Source organism: Uloborus diversus, chromosome 2 (assembly GCF_026930045.1).
Source record: "Uloborus diversus isolate 005 chromosome 2, Udiv.v.3.1, whole genome shotgun sequence".
NCBI lineage: Eukaryota > Metazoa > Arthropoda > Arachnida > Araneae > Uloboridae > Uloborus > Uloborus diversus.
Genome location: NC_072732.1, coordinates 88246314 through 88262140, shown reverse-complemented (window position 1 = coordinate 88262140; position 15827 = coordinate 88246314). Strand labels below are relative to the sequence as shown.

General features: G+C 34.1%; 1 protein-coding gene across 1 annotated transcript in view; it reads right to left on the bottom strand.

The window, feature by feature from the left end:
* Positions 1–15827, bottom strand: part of LOC129216410 (cell adhesion molecule DSCAML1-like) — a 146468-nt gene that overhangs the window by 8305 nt on the left and 122336 nt on the right. Inside the window, exons 14-20 of the mRNA XM_054850625.1 lie at positions 14295–14462; positions 13428–13498; positions 9213–9456; positions 7498–7593; positions 5949–6134; positions 1185–1502; positions 405–575 (exon numbers count right to left, since the gene is read on the bottom strand). Of these exons, the coding sequence (XP_054706600.1) occupies positions 405–575; positions 1185–1502; positions 5949–6134; positions 7498–7593; positions 9213–9456; positions 13428–13498; positions 14295–14462 (1254 nt within the window). The remainder of the gene's footprint in view (positions 1–404; positions 576–1184; positions 1503–5948; positions 6135–7497; positions 7594–9212; positions 9457–13427; positions 13499–14294; positions 14463–15827) is intronic.

Here is a 15827-nt window from a genome sequence, read left to right as displayed (position 1 = left end):
CACTGCTATCTCGCAAGTATCTAGCTGATTTTAAACTTTGTTAGAATACTGCGCAAGCGACTTTTTTCAATTTTTCACCTTGTAAAAGGGACACCACGGCTCATTTAAAAATTTGCTAGATGATTAAACGCACTCAAAGCTATCCTTTCAAGTGATTACAAAGGGCAAAGATGCTGTGGGACTGGAATCACTGGCTTTTACACACACACACACACACACACACACACACACACACACACACACACACACACACACACACACACACACACACACACACACTGAAAAGGAAATAATTCGCACTTATGTAATATTGATTCACATAACTAAAACAAATTGAAAAATTATTTTATCTTAAAATTGATATGACAACTGTTAAAGAGTAGGATATCGTAAAACATTTTCACCTGCATGGTTTGTATCCTGCGAGTTTTTTCTGTAAACGATGGCACACACAAGAATGATAAGTGCTACTACGACTGCTAATGAAACAGCAGTTGGAAGAAGAATGTTGATGTCTAAATAAAGTGGAAGGTCATGATGAATATCTTCTGGCAGTGGGTAATGCGTAGTGAAATCTGAAACAATAGAAATATATTAAATCAAACGTCATGGGAGTACTTTTGATTGAATTATTTCTGAGGATAAAAGCAATAGGGACATGATTTTGAATCCATAACTGACATTGAAACTGACTGAAATTTCAAAAAGTCTTGCACTGATGAAGAAATTAAAAAAAAAAAAAAAAAAAAAAAAAAAAAAAAAATTAAGATTCATACATAATAATTTTTTTTTGATCCATATCTCATCAAGTTTTTTGTCCGTTTGGTACAATCAGCTAAAGGCATGTAGGAGGTGCGAACATCGAAAACTGAAAATGACGTCAGTGAAAGAAAAAACACGCAGGGGCACCGCGTGGGGACTTTTGAGGATAAACCTTTCAAAACTTTTGGTTTTAACACATATTACCAAAGCTGAAATGCCTGTTTATGTCCACATACGTACAATTCCATGTCAGATCAATTTTGATCTCATCACTGATCCCCTTAAATGACTCGTCTGCTAACACGATTTTAAGTTCACATTAAGAAATGTTAATAAGTTTGTTGCTAATAAAACTGAAATTTGGGTGTAAATCTGAAGAGGATTCGTGTCTGCTTTGCTATAAGAACGAACTGTATCATTACCTTGGATCACTGGATTCGTCACAAATGTATATTCCGCATCAGTGGATCCGGCTGCATTGTGAGCAGTGACTTGGAGTCTGTACCAGGTGCCAGGCACTAAATCATCGAACACTACTTGCCGCCGAAGAGGATCCTGAGACCTGGTGCTGCCTTCAGGTCCTCCCTCGGTCACTAAGTTCCAAACTTGTTGTCTCTGTTGTCTGTACCTGACGGCAAAAGAATTCAAGGGACATCCACCATCGTGCCAGGCGTCCAAATGGATTGTAGCAGTGGTCTGGTTCGTAGTAAGCATGGACTGTTTGTCTGGCGCAACCGGAGCTGAAAGGATAGGAAAGTAATTAAAGTCTCTAAGCATACAGCTCCAAAATGTATGGTCGAAATAACTAATGAGTTTAATTTCGAGATAAATTATAATTATTCTTTTATAACTCGTATCTTAGCGGTAGTTTTTGAAGAAAAAAGTATTGTGAAGGGGATTGTATTAGTTTTAATGCACATTTTTATTCTTCGTACGAGGTAAAGAAAATACAGTTAAGTTCCCAAAACTCGGCGTCGGTAAGCACCTTTCCTAGCAGCCCCCTCAACTCAAACATTCGACCACAACTTGAAAAAGTGAAAAAAAAAATAAAATAAAAAAAAAATGTGTTGATCCATTGCTGCGCATCCCCGATAATCCGACATTTTCATAAACTTGGCCAACCTTTTGACACAGTATTAAACCGAATGTTCGGGACTCAACTGTAATGCATTCATGAAAATTTTCAATTCGAATTTTGATTTAAACTACTCCTGAACAAATTTTGAATCTTTTTTTTTGTCACTTTTGTACTTCCATCTGTGCGTGCGAACGTTAAGACGATCGATAAATAAATTTTGTCCATTTCTGAGTTGATTACGACGAGTTTTGTGGTGAAGTCTGCACATGCATATGTATTATGTATATATAGAAATAAAAAACTTTATGCCGTAGACGGCTGAAATATCGTATGTAGTGTCTGTATAGGATTTAGTTACGTATTTTTTTTTTTTGGTTGCAATTAGATGATCCAGATAGACTATTTGCTCGTATTTTTCGGAAAATCAATGTTAACTTTGATGCAAATTTAAGTAACTTCAAATATTGGAGGCTACTAGGCGGTATATGACCAAGTGGATGAACAATTTTGTGCTGAAAAATATTATCGAATGTAGTGTCAGTTTGGTAATACTGACGATATTCCTGTGTCAAACATTGTCAGTAGTTCAATTATGAGTCTGTGCAAAACTGTCTATCCTGAATTGGTGAGCAATAACCTAGAGTAATTAAGTATTAAAGTAAAGTAAGGCACTTTCACATTATATTTTTGCTTCTTTTATGCATTCCATTTACGTTTTGCTGATGCAATTCAGATTTCAAATGGAAACAAAAGCATGAAGTTTCTTTAAATTTGAAAAAGTTACTCTCCATAATAACCTGCCTCTAACCTAATCTAACCTGCCTGTGCATAATTAATGACCATACTGCACAAGCATGCACACTCCAAGGATTCCCATACCTACCACTACACGTGGTTTAATCAATTTTCTGGAGCCCTAAAGACAGCTCGTTTTTTTTTTCTTCTTTGAATCAGACCAGGAACCGAGCCATAACTGTACCCCCCCTCAGAGGTATTGATTTGGAAAAAGAACTCGGAGGACTTCGTGACCACGCGACAAGTTAAACGTGTACCAGCCACCATCAGCTTATACGGAAAATCTTTGACTGGCAGGCATTGGGGCCAATACATTCTAGTTACGAACCCATCACCTTACCGATCAGGCCACCATGGCCATTATTTTTACTACATTATGCGTGTAGGAAAGTTCCAAAGATTCACAACAAAACTTCAAACTCATAAAAAATGCATTTAAAAAGTTTTTTTTTGACACTCGTACATGAGTACAAACAAATGTCTCCGTCGCTATGAGGTAGAAGCTTCGCCTCGGATGCCGGAGGTTGTGGGTTCAATTCCCGCCAGTACCCTGGGAGGACTAGTTGACTAGTTTTTTTTGTCACGTTTTTGTTGTTAAAAACACAAACAAAGAAGTCTCTCGAGGCAATCGCACCGCATCTCTTCAGAGTGATTATTAACTTTGGACACGATAACAACCAGGGACGTGCACAGGGAGTGAGAAGGGACACCTGCTGGTCCAGGCCCGAGCCTGAAGGGGGCCCAATATTTTTAAAACTAGGGGTGAAATATAGGGTAAACAATATGGAGGGGGGCCCGGAAAAGTCATTTGTGACGGGCCCCAAAATTTCTGCGCACGCCCTGATAACAGCAACTGCGGATACACACACCGATTTCATTTTAGTAATTAAAAAATACAGATTATTTAGTTAGCGTACTAGGAATAAAATATGGTGCGCAGATCAGATTTTTTTAAATCAAAGTTGAAATTATTTTATAATTGCACACTCTGATTTTTTACTGTTACTTCCAAATAAATACCACATATTTCTGCGAAAGAAAACATTAAGTAAAACTTTTAATCATAGCTTAAAAATTAGTAATTAAAAATAGAATGCTTAAATATTTTTAAAGGCCGCTGAATACAATTATTGAGATTTATTCATATAGTTTAATTAAGAGTACAATTAATCAACTACGCAGTTCATCATTTACTCAACTACACTTCAGAATGTAACTTTTTGAAAGCTTCGAGAGTCTGAAGGTTTTCTTGCTAATATCAGGCGAAATATCCGGTAAGGCGACCCATCCGGCATTTGCAAGTGCGTCCGGAACAACACCCAGTTCAAACTAATGCGATAAGAGCAGGTGCAATTCGGCCATCACTCAAAGGCCTTCTGTCAGGCTCCCCGATGTGCAATTGATTTCTCGTCAGCATATGAGCTCAGAATGGATAAGGTTAGAAGGTTTAATGTATTGATTATCTATATTAAGATAAAGCAAAATGTAGAGTTGTGACAGACGGAAACATCTTATTTCTTTCAGAATAACAGTTAATTGCAATTATTAAATATTTACTTGATAATAGTTAAAATAGAAAACGAAAGGAATTAATAGCAAATAAAAGCAATGACATTGGTGACACGTGCTACGGTGTTAAATGGAGCACCCTTATCAATGTGTCGAATTGTGAAATGTCAGGTAAAAATCTCCCATTTATAATTATTAGTTTGTTTTTTTCCCATTTTTCAGAAATATTTTTTTGGAAAGAACATGGTCGAGAACATATGGTAAGTTACTTTTTTGCGTAATTTGGACTTATTTTTTCTCTCTTGAAAAAATAAACTTAAAAAAGTCCAGACGTTGTTTTCATTTTCACTGCTGACATCACAAGTGAGCAAGTCGCTAGGGTTACCAGAATAAAGTTTCAGGACATTGCCAAACTTCACCAAATGAATATTTCACTTAACTAATTGCTCGCAGTGAAAAATCATTAAAAGGCGATATCTTGCCAGAAAAAAACAACCACGTGCTGCAATTTAATGCGATCTTGTGACGTCACACGGTGAAACATTTTTGTTTTAAGAATCTGACATTTAAAAAAAATAGTTGAAAATAAAATAATTTCCTGTCATTATGTTATTTTTGTTTGCTTGTTCTATCAATTTCTGTGACTACAACTAGAACTTTTGCCTGAAGGAAACAGCCTCATTATCCAATTGAAGAAGTGTTTCTTTCATTCTATATGTCTGATCTATGAGAACAGAGTGCTCATGTGGTTTGATTTCTTTCAACTTCTTAATAAGAAGTAAAGGAAGCATTGTATCCCTCTAAAATGTTTTCACTCAGATTGGAACATAAAACTTTTCTTTAATCACCTTAAAATAATTTTTGTTTTGTCATTTCGTGATCGCATAAAAGTAGTATTGCGCTATTACAACTCATTGAAGAATCTAACATAAATTTATAAATAACTAGATGACCCGGCAAACGTTGTTCCGCCATATAAATATTTTCTAGTGAATATTTGAGTTGTTAATTAAAAAATTTAGTTTGTATTGTAAGTTTGAGGGGATGAAATCTTTGACAGAAAGAAGAGTGGAGCGCTGTAGATGATGATAACAGATTAAAAAAAAAAAAAAACACTAACCATTCAATTTCTCAATACAATGCATTTTATTAACGTAACGAATAAACTCATCTCTTAACAGTTAAACTTAATGTGAAAAAAGTGATATATTTTTTATAATAAAATACAACCCAAATTCAAAATAATAGAATATCTGAACTGTCTAAACAGAACTTGTCCCTGAGTCGGAAAAAATGATTGCATGCAACTTAAAAAGAATAAAATGCGCCATTTATGAATGAATAATCAATTTCAACAACTTTACAGATATTATTTTAACAACTTATGGATCATTAACACATTGGAAAACTATATTAATTTTTTACATGGGTCAAAAAATTAGTATAATCCATTCATTCAATGTGAATTTTAAAAAGTAGCGAAAATATTTGCATACCTGTTAACCGATAGTTTGACACAATTATGAAGCTTGGCAATGAAAATTTGCCTAATCTTTTAGCGCCTGTTTCTCTTGTTGATTTTTGTCTGTGTGAACTTCAAGTTAAGCGCCAACTAAAGTGATTTACTTTAAATCATAATTGAAATTGCGCTTAAAGAAGAAGGGAAAAAAATCATTTTTTTTTCTTCCAACGAGTTGAAACATTTTATTTTTGCCTGAGACTAAGTTTGAAAACACTTATTTTGTTTTGTCTCACCGAAGAGAAATATTTAAACCAGTTTAGACACAATTTCATGTCAAGTTACCTGTTCCTTCTGTTTGTGTTCTTATTATTTCACTGGGAGGTCCGTCCCCTACTGCATTGAAAGCAGTGACGTAAAACTGGTATCTGGATCCACATTTCAGGTCGTAAATTACATAATCTGTGTCCGCGGCAGACAACCTGATTTCTTGCCAATCTCCAAGTTCCCATTTGTAATGGAGAATGTAACCTAGAATGAATTTTTTTTTTGAATAAATGAAAAAGAAACACATGTTTTAATAAAATAAGAAATAACTGCTAAAAAGCACAAATTGCAGATTACTGCAGACACGTGTTTCGGCGTTACAAGGAACGCCTTTTTCAATGCAAAAGAAATGAGTTTATGGATGAAAAGACATCCGGCCCAAGGGCCGTAACGCCGAAACACGTGTCTGCAGTAATATGGAATTTATACTTTTTGATGTTGTTATATCTTATTTTACTTTTTAGCACAAATGTATTTATTTATCTTACATGTTTTAATATTCAATTCAGTGAAAAAGTTCTAGTTTTTTGACCGAACAGAATGATTTTTTTTGGTTTACTTTTACCTATGACTTTATTTGAATGGGAACTCACGGGAGCCCAGCTCCCGTATTTCGCTTTTATACATTTTCTTCGGAAACTTGATAAGTGATGGAGCTCAACGGATATTACACTCCGGCGTCCATCAGTTATATTGATTCTGAAAGTGATAAAACCTCATTTTCTTTCCTCAGAGAAATTCCCCATCTAAATTGCTGCTGGATTTCAACATAAATCTGGTATTACTATATACACAACTTAACAGCAGCCTCCGTACTTTAACTCCATAGTAGCAGCCACTGGGCTGCCGTTGAAAGCGCGGATCTTGGATAAAACGAGGTAACCTACCCAGGATGCAATTACAACACTGATCTCCAGTAAATGATGCTGATTGCTTCTTCAGCAAAAGTTGCTTGCGCCCGTACGCTTTTCGGAAGCTTGCTTGTCTATTCAATTGCCCATGGAACAGGATTCTCGTTGTCTTTCTAGTCAATATACTACAGCCGCTGTATAGATACGCCGACGCATCAACTTAAGTTTAGCCATTTTGGATCGGATTTTTCATTGTTGCGGAGCTAGGGTTACCACAGTAAAGTTTCGGATTTCGCCAAATTTGCTGAAAATTCACGTGTCGCTAATAATTGCTCACAGTGAACAATCACCAAACGCGATAACTCGCCAGAAAAGACAACCACACAAGCACGCGCTCCGATCCAAAATGGCTAAACTTAAGCTGATGCGTCGGTTCGTATATATAGTGACCTTAGTCAATACTATATCTATGGGATTTAACCGTTTTTTGGGGAAACATGGAACTTTATGTATGACAGTGTACATTTTGCTCTCAAATATAAATACATAGGCGAGCCCGCTTATTGGAATATCGGTCAAAAAATATCCCGCTTTATATAATGAATTTTTCAGACCATTCAAACCATAATGGAATATCCCGCTTATTAGAATCATTTTTCACGGCAAATTAGCTATTCCACTAAGCGAGCTCGACTGTATATTGAAGTGCTTCTTACCTTGGACAGGATTTTCAATTTCGGATTGTTCCCAGGCAACTCCTATGGATGTATGGTTCTTGAATACAACTTTAATGGTTGGACTTCCTGGTGGATCTGGATGTGGATAAAAAGAGAAAGTTACCGTTTCGTGTTAGTTTAAAAACTCTTAACAGATGGAACAAAAAAAGATTATTGGTAATGATTAGATTTTAAACTTGTTCTCCCAAGAACAAATTATTTTTCTTAGTTTTGTTTTTCTGGTTGTGGTTATTAGAAATGATTAGGAGGATGTTGGTGAAATTGTTTCAACACCACATCCTAGACTATAGAATAGACTACTGAATTCAAGAAGAACATTTGAATTTAACTCTAAGAAAAAAAAGTTATTTATTTACTTATAAGTATTGTGGGATTTCTTGTAAAAATATAGCTCATCTGCTGTAGTAAGTCAGGCAAGTGTAATTAGAACCTCCAATAAGTAGGCTTTTGCTAGTTCAGTACCACTTCGTTTATCCGGACTAGCTGGGACCAATAGCAATCCGGATAATTGAAAGAAAATCCAGTTAATTGTGGTAATAAGGGGAAAAATCCTTAAATAAGCAGAGTTACCTTTTATTACACTAAAATAATGTATTGCGGCAAAATTTCATTGAAATGTTAACAAGATCTTAAAAATATAAAATACTTTTTACTTCATTTAATAACAAAGCATTGGTCTACTGTCTTTTGTTTCAAACAAGTTTGGTGTTTGAATAACGCATATTCAAGCTGACGCTTTAAAGTTAATAAGAGTGGTGTGGGGCTTACGGTTCAAGTACGCCACGATGTTTGTTAGATTGCTGTAATTTACTGCAACTTCTATGAAAGAGCTGTACGTTTGATTAAAATAAAAATCGACTGTTTGGCGTACTTATAGTAACGCATTTTGCTATCATGATTTTAAATTGTTTTTATGTAAATATGATTTTTTTAGTCCCACAAATTTGATCCCGATAATCCGGAGATACGGATGAATGGGAGCCGGATAAACGTGATTCTACTGTATACTCGTTTTTGTATTTTATGAATTTAACTTTCAAGGTAAAAGATAAATTTAAAGTTACTACAAGCATTTTTTGTGCGCCAAAAGAAAATAAATTTTAAAACAACTTATCTTTTTAGAAATTAATGGAACTTAATTGTTAGAATTTCATTCTTGAAAAAGCTCCTGAGAACAATCGGATGGTAGTATACTAAAATATAGAAACCTTTTTATAGTTCTATGATGAAAAAGAAGATTGATTTAAAGCAGTTAGGACAATTCGTATCACTTTTACAGATAGCATTTTTTTTTCAGTTTTATTTTTCATGTTTTGGTCAAATATCAAATGTTATTTGAGTAAGAGGATTTTCTTTTGTTTGCTCGTTGTTGTAGGTCTCTCTGCTAAACTAACATATCTCAATCATATAAGCAAACATGGAGTTATCCTTGTAATTCAAGCAAAAAAAGAAAGAAAGATTCATATTCATTTTTGGTTGATGACGTCGATAGGGATCTTTACAGATAAGGACAAACAGAATTTCTCATCTTAAATAAAATTAGGAAGATTGAAAACTCGCCCCCCCCCCAAATTTCTCATGGGCCACTGTGCAATTCACAGGCTTGCCTTCCCTCTTGAAGACCTAGTGAAGTATAGTATCTCCTGTAATTGGAACTCCACTTAACTATGAAAATACTTAAAGTGAATTCTTACCATTTTCAAGAGTTTTTACTATAACTTCATCAGATGGTGGACTAGCTCCTTTGGCATTATAGGCTTGAACGATTACAGCATATTCCGTCAATTTTCGAAGACTTGACAACTGTGTTTCTTCTATGAATCCTTCCGCCCCTTTGGCTCTCAAGGTTTTATATATAAAAGCTTCTTTTGAACCCAGTTCTTTGTAACCTACATAGTAGCCTTCAACTGTTCCATACTGAAGATCTTGTCTGGGAGGCTAAATGAAATATTGTAAAACATAAAATATATCGGTTATTTCATGAGGACCGGTAGAGAAACAAAAAATGAAAAACGGAATGGGGAAAATAAAAATGTACTACATAAGATGCAGTCAATTTTTCCTCTTTCGCCAACTAAAAGCAGTTATTGCCGAAACTTGAACATTCATTATTAAGAACAAATAACGGAGACATAACGAAAACATATCCAGATTTTTTATTTATTTATTTTTTTTTGAGCAATCACGAATTGCTTATTATTCCTCACTTGACTGTAGTTGATACTTCTTTGACTTTTGAGATCACCATGATAGCGAGAACAAGTCTAGCTCGCAATTTTTAGTATTTAATTAAAGAGACTAACTTTCGTCGTCATTGTTATGATGTGTCTGCGGTTTACGTTCATTTTTTTAAAGACATAACTCAAGCAGATTTTTCATTAAGAAACGGGTTTTGTTTTTGCTTAAAATCATGTTTTTTTCAGAAAAAACATTTATATAGACGAATTTAAAGAGCAAAACCTTATCTAAAAACAAAATTTCTAGATCACCGATCCCCCTCATTTAAGAGTAATTACAAATAAAAACATCATAACGGTATTCGCTGTAAATATAATCTTTCTAATAAGTGTATGAGTGCAAATCGGGCATAATAAGCATATCTTTGTAACCGCATCCTAATTACCATTTCTATTTTCAATAACCCCTTCCCCTACTATTAGCTCACACTCTCTTTATATATATTTATGCATCTTGTTCAAATTTTCAATCGTTGCTAAAATACTTTTTATTCATCCACTTCAGAAATACATTTACAAAACTTGTAGAAGATGTGATGACACTTGGTGTTAATACAGTTTTTTCAAACATTAATTCATTAATAAAACCAAATTTATATTTTGACACTTAATATTGTTATTCAGTCATAAGTATACACATATTCATATTAATTGTAGTTATTTAATAGAAAGTATATTACTAAATTATTATTTTTTGTTGATCTAGGTCAGAATTGCATGAAATAGGGGAAACCCGGCTAAAGTGGGTACCCTGGGCAAAGCGAATTGTGCCTATAACTCCTAAATAATTAGTTGGCCAGCAGCCGCGTTGTCATAGCCACGGTCGCCTGTTGCCGCTCCGCGTGCGGCAAACACGTCGGGACAAGTTTACCTAATACAACGCCAGTGAGCGAACAAAGTATGTTTTGGAGAAAAAAATATTAGCTTACAGAGATTAGTGTTTCCTTTATAACTTTAATACTATTTGTGACATGTTCATTGTTATGCGTAGGACTTATTGTACGATTATGTAGCTTTCAATTATCCGTAGATGACGAGTTTAGATGCTCTGGTTTTCTAGTAATTTTTAGTAACCTCAAAAATGTACCTGAACGGCAAAGCGGATTGGGCAAAGTGAATACCATATTCACTTTGCCCGGTCATGACACGTCACTTCATTCGAGCCTGAAAGTCCTTCAATATTAAGATCTCAAGACAATACTACCATTGAAGACCGTCCTTATACTCCCATGGGATCTGAAACAACAGAATAATTCCAAGGCAATGATGTTCCCGCCGCTTCACTCAAACCTGAAAGTTCTACGAACTACTACAGTCCTTCCGTTTTACTACCTATTCCTCATCCTGTAAAACCAATAACAACACGTAAATAAAAACTACAGAGATCTACACTCCAGGTAAGTACTCCAGTAAAGGACAATCAAAGACAAAAATTTGAAAAATCAAAAAGGACTTTCTAGTACTAGACTGAAGTAACTAGATGATGTTTCGACTAAACCTTCTCAGAAGACTATCAAAAAGACCAAGTACCAAAAAGACTAATCAAAAATCTCTGCTTCAAAACATAGGACTGCATTAAAGAATGATAAGAAGAAGGAAGTAAAGAAATTTGATGATGTAAGGTGCATTTTCTGTGATAAAATGTTCATTGAAGAAGCTGATCACCAATTGAAAACAGGATACAATGTCATATTTGTACTGAGTGGTGTCATACTGTTCAGCATTCGAAAATGGTAATGATTTTGTTTGTAATAACTGCAGTGATTAGTATTGTAGTAGAAAAATGTTTTTTTTTTTTTTTAAATATGCTCCTGAATTTTGGATGTTGACATTTTTTTTTTTTAAATTCTTTGCTTGTTACAATAATTACTGCAATAATTAATGTTGTAGAAAAATGCTTTTTAATATAAGCCTTTAATTTTCGATGCTTATTTTATTCTGAAGTTCAGTTTCTTTGTTTGTAATACAACAACAATTAGCACAGCAGAAAAAAAAAATGTTTTTATATGTGTTCTTTTTATTTTCTACGTTTATTTTATTTTTAAGTTTAATTTCTTTGTTTGCAATAACTACAATAATTAGCATTGTAGCAAAAAAATGTTTTTTGGATATGTTCCTTTGATTTTCGATGGTTATTTTATTTTCAATGTTTAGTTTCATGACAAATAATATTGTTGTTCGCTTTGCCCTAGTAACAAATCCACTTTACCCGGGGTGTTGGGCAAAGTGGATATTCATGCCATTGTTGAAAACTGGCCTTATATCTAATAGAGTAATTAATATTAAGGACAATTAATTGTTATTGCATTACGCAAGTGCATTAAATGAAGACTGATTATAAACATGTGTTTCATTTTCTAAAGTTATAACTAAACGACAATAATCAAGAAAAGCTTAAGGTATTCACTTTACCCGGGTTTCCCCTACACCACCAGCTCAGTCATTTCCTGCAGAGGACTGCAGTTTCGTGCTTATTAGCACTCATCAGCCCGACATAGGAAAGTGACTGAGTTGGAGATGGAAAACCTCTTAAGGAAGCCAAGAGTGCCGAACAAACTGGTAGCTAATATAGATTTGCTAATAAGCACGAAACTGCAGTCCTCGGCGTGAAATGACTGAGCTGGCGGTGTATTTCATGTATTTCTGCTCTAGCCCTGGCTATTGGGCGGTAATTTACTGAATATAGGTAAGAATTGGTTTAATTTTTTGAAAGTATTGCTTCTTATTGAATATGCCTCGAGTTATCTAATCTAGACCATCACCAGTCATAATATACGGGTACGAATTTCTTCTCCTTGTCTATTCTATTCCATTTGTAGAAACAAGAAACCGGACGAATAGGGTCATATCGCAACTCATAAATGAGAAAAACTTTATCTGAATTCAAGACGTCAAAATTCTAATGAATGCAGAGACCGGATGCTGGATGTCTTTAATGTTTTTTATTCAACTCATTCTGAAAATCTTAAGTATTAATGATAAAAACATCGCATTTTATTTTTTCTTATTATAGCAAACATCAATTAACTTTGTAATGAGCAAACGAAAAATTAAAAAATCTAGCAAGAAATTTACTGCAACCTCAACTGAAATAAATTAAGGCGTATCAAAACATGTTGCAGACGATAGCAAAAGATTTAAATTCTACTTCTATAAAACTAATTAAAAATTACATTCATGTTTCCAAAATATTGCTAAACTCGTAAATACGGAAAACTTTATTTATTTCTACTCTATCGATTTTAAGGTAATGGATTTGTTTCTGCCTACGTCCTACATGTTTGACAGGTACCATCTCATCATGGACCAACCATAGCTATGTTTGGATGATTTTGAAAACACCAACGAGTAATAGGAACACCAACAATATTTTCCTCTGATTAGATAACATTTTGTGTTTAGTACACTTTCCAAGTTAGAACGATCACAAACTGAACACTTCATTGCACAGGCAGTCAAAGCTGACAAAAAATAAACCTAAAGTGTTGTTCAATAACAAATCAACTTTTTAATTTTCTAATCGGTAATACCTAAATTGGAAAGTTTTACATCGAACAAAAAGCAAGACACAAAAGTTCATTTATAGCGACCACAAGAGATAAAAAAAATTGCGAATTGATTTTTAGTCGTATCCCATACATGTACATATTTATGGTTCATTCAAGTACTCACTTTCCAAGTAACTTTGATTGCATGAGCACCAGTAGCTCGAACTTTCACTTTTTGAGGAGCTCCACCTGGAGCTGAAAGTAAAAAAAAAAACAGGCTATACGATTATTAAAATTATTTTTATTTATCATTGCATAGGCGGCTGGTACATAGGGGCAAGGGGGGGGGGGAGAAAGGAACTGCCCCCTCACTTTCAAAAGCAAGGGGAGCCCTCTACTTTTCAAAGTTCGAAATTAACAATTCGTCCAAAAAAAAAAAAAAAAAAAAAGAAACTGAGCGATTCACGTGTTTAAAAGAATGAAAGAACTGACTTGAGAAGCGTGCTTTACATTCTTCTCACATGTGTTATGTGTATTTTTATTTAACAAAAATAAAAATGGGTTTTAACTGAAAGGAAGGAGTTTTACTGTGGCTATCCCCTACGATTTTCGGCCATCCTGAGTTTTTTAAAGAAGGTATTATGATAATTAATGACGCTAAAATTCAGTTGCGCTATTTGTTTTTAAAGCAGTCAGCCTTAGTTGCGTTGCCTACCTAACCTGCCCCCTCCCCATACTTCCATTGACTAACCCCTTTTTTTGGTGCACCAGCTGCCTATGTATCATTGTGTGCGCATGACAATATGTACAAATGGGTATCCCCGTCCACTTTCTATCTCACTCGCTTGCTCAGAAATAGGAATAGACTTAAAAATTGTAATATAAATTTATTACATTATAGAAATTTCTCAAATTTATATATATATAGGATAGTTACGATTCACTCGTTAATGTTAGATAACGTTGCATATTCATGCCTCCACTGATGCATGATGTAGTACTATAAGTGTTCAATATACAGTGGTGTTTAACATACAAAGTTTGTATCTACCTTCTTGATCTGTCCTGAGATGAACCACATTACTCGGCTCACTTCTACCCAGGGGATTTTCTGCATAGAGACGAAAATGGTAAAAGGTGACTGGGTGTAAGCCACGCACGATGACAGTACTTTCTGTTCCGGAGACAGTGGCATTCCAAGCCTTTTGCTGCCACCTATCTGAGAATAATACAATATGATTAAGTAAATGCAATTACTGTGCTTAACATGACTACATGCTTAAACAGATGAAAAGAAAAAAAAGTCCTAGTTCTTTGTGACTGTTGCTTTGCTTCCATAAGCAGAAAATATTTTGCACTAAAGTAGGAGAGTTGGTAAATCCAGAATATCACATAACATTTCTCAAAGTTTTTTTTTTTTGTGGGTACGGCATAACTTTCTAAATACTTCATCAAATTTTATAAACAAGACATCATTTTAAAGACGACTCCTTTCCGGGAAAGTGGCGAAAAATAAGCAAACAATCACATAATATTTCTCAAAGGTGTCTTTTGTTTGTGAATACTCCATAACTTTTTAAGTACTTTAGCAAATTTTATAAGTAAGGTTTCATTCTAAAGATTCTTTCGCCAGCTACTGGCGGTAAAAAAAAAAAAAAAAAAAAAAAAAAAAAAAAAAAAAAAAAAAAGAAGCCCAAAAAAGCAGCATTTTTGAATTTCTGCTTTTAGCCATCCCTCACTTGAACGAGTGGTGCTCTCATCTGTGAGTAAAAATCTAAACTAATGTCATCCACTCAACAATCCATTACGAACTCTAAGAAAAATGTTTTTGTTTAGCTTGTGATCATTTTGCAATAAAAAGTATTTTATTGTGACGCTTCATCCAAAAGAAATGGTTTCATATTTCTTGATAGTTGAAATACCGATAACATTGCGTTAGAATTAGGTTAATTTTATTTAAATAATCTCAATACGTATTTCATCATTTTTAAATCACATATTGTCATGGACCCTGAAATCTTGATTGTCCTAAACTCTTCTAAGCGAAACCGCGCTTAAGCAACCGACGTCTTTTACCAAATTTCTATTTATTTATTCGGGAAGTAAATAATATTTTATGGTCAATTGAGTACAGCAAACAAATTATCCATGCATTTCTATCGCTTCCGGTTTTTTTTTCTCAAACCAATCGGAAAAAAATTTGAACTTTAAATAATTATAATTTTTAAAATGTCATTCAATTCGAACGCATTTGAATGGGAAAATAAAAGTATCATTTGACTTTGTCATTATTTTTTAACCACTTATTGTGTTTAAAGTTAATGAACAAAAAAATAAATTTGGCTGTACAGTTAACCACACAAAAAAGATTGAAGTTAACAATATTGTCTTATTAAATTCGCATTGCATTTTCTGACTTGACAAACTTGTTTATAATTACAGTAATGTTGTTGAAAACATCATATGTCGTCAGCATTTTGTAAGTGTGAACATGTTTAAAATCATAGTTAAGTCTTTTAATGGATATTTGTCAGTACTTCTTTTACTCAGAATTTTTAATTCACCGAAAGAGTCCGAAAAGTAG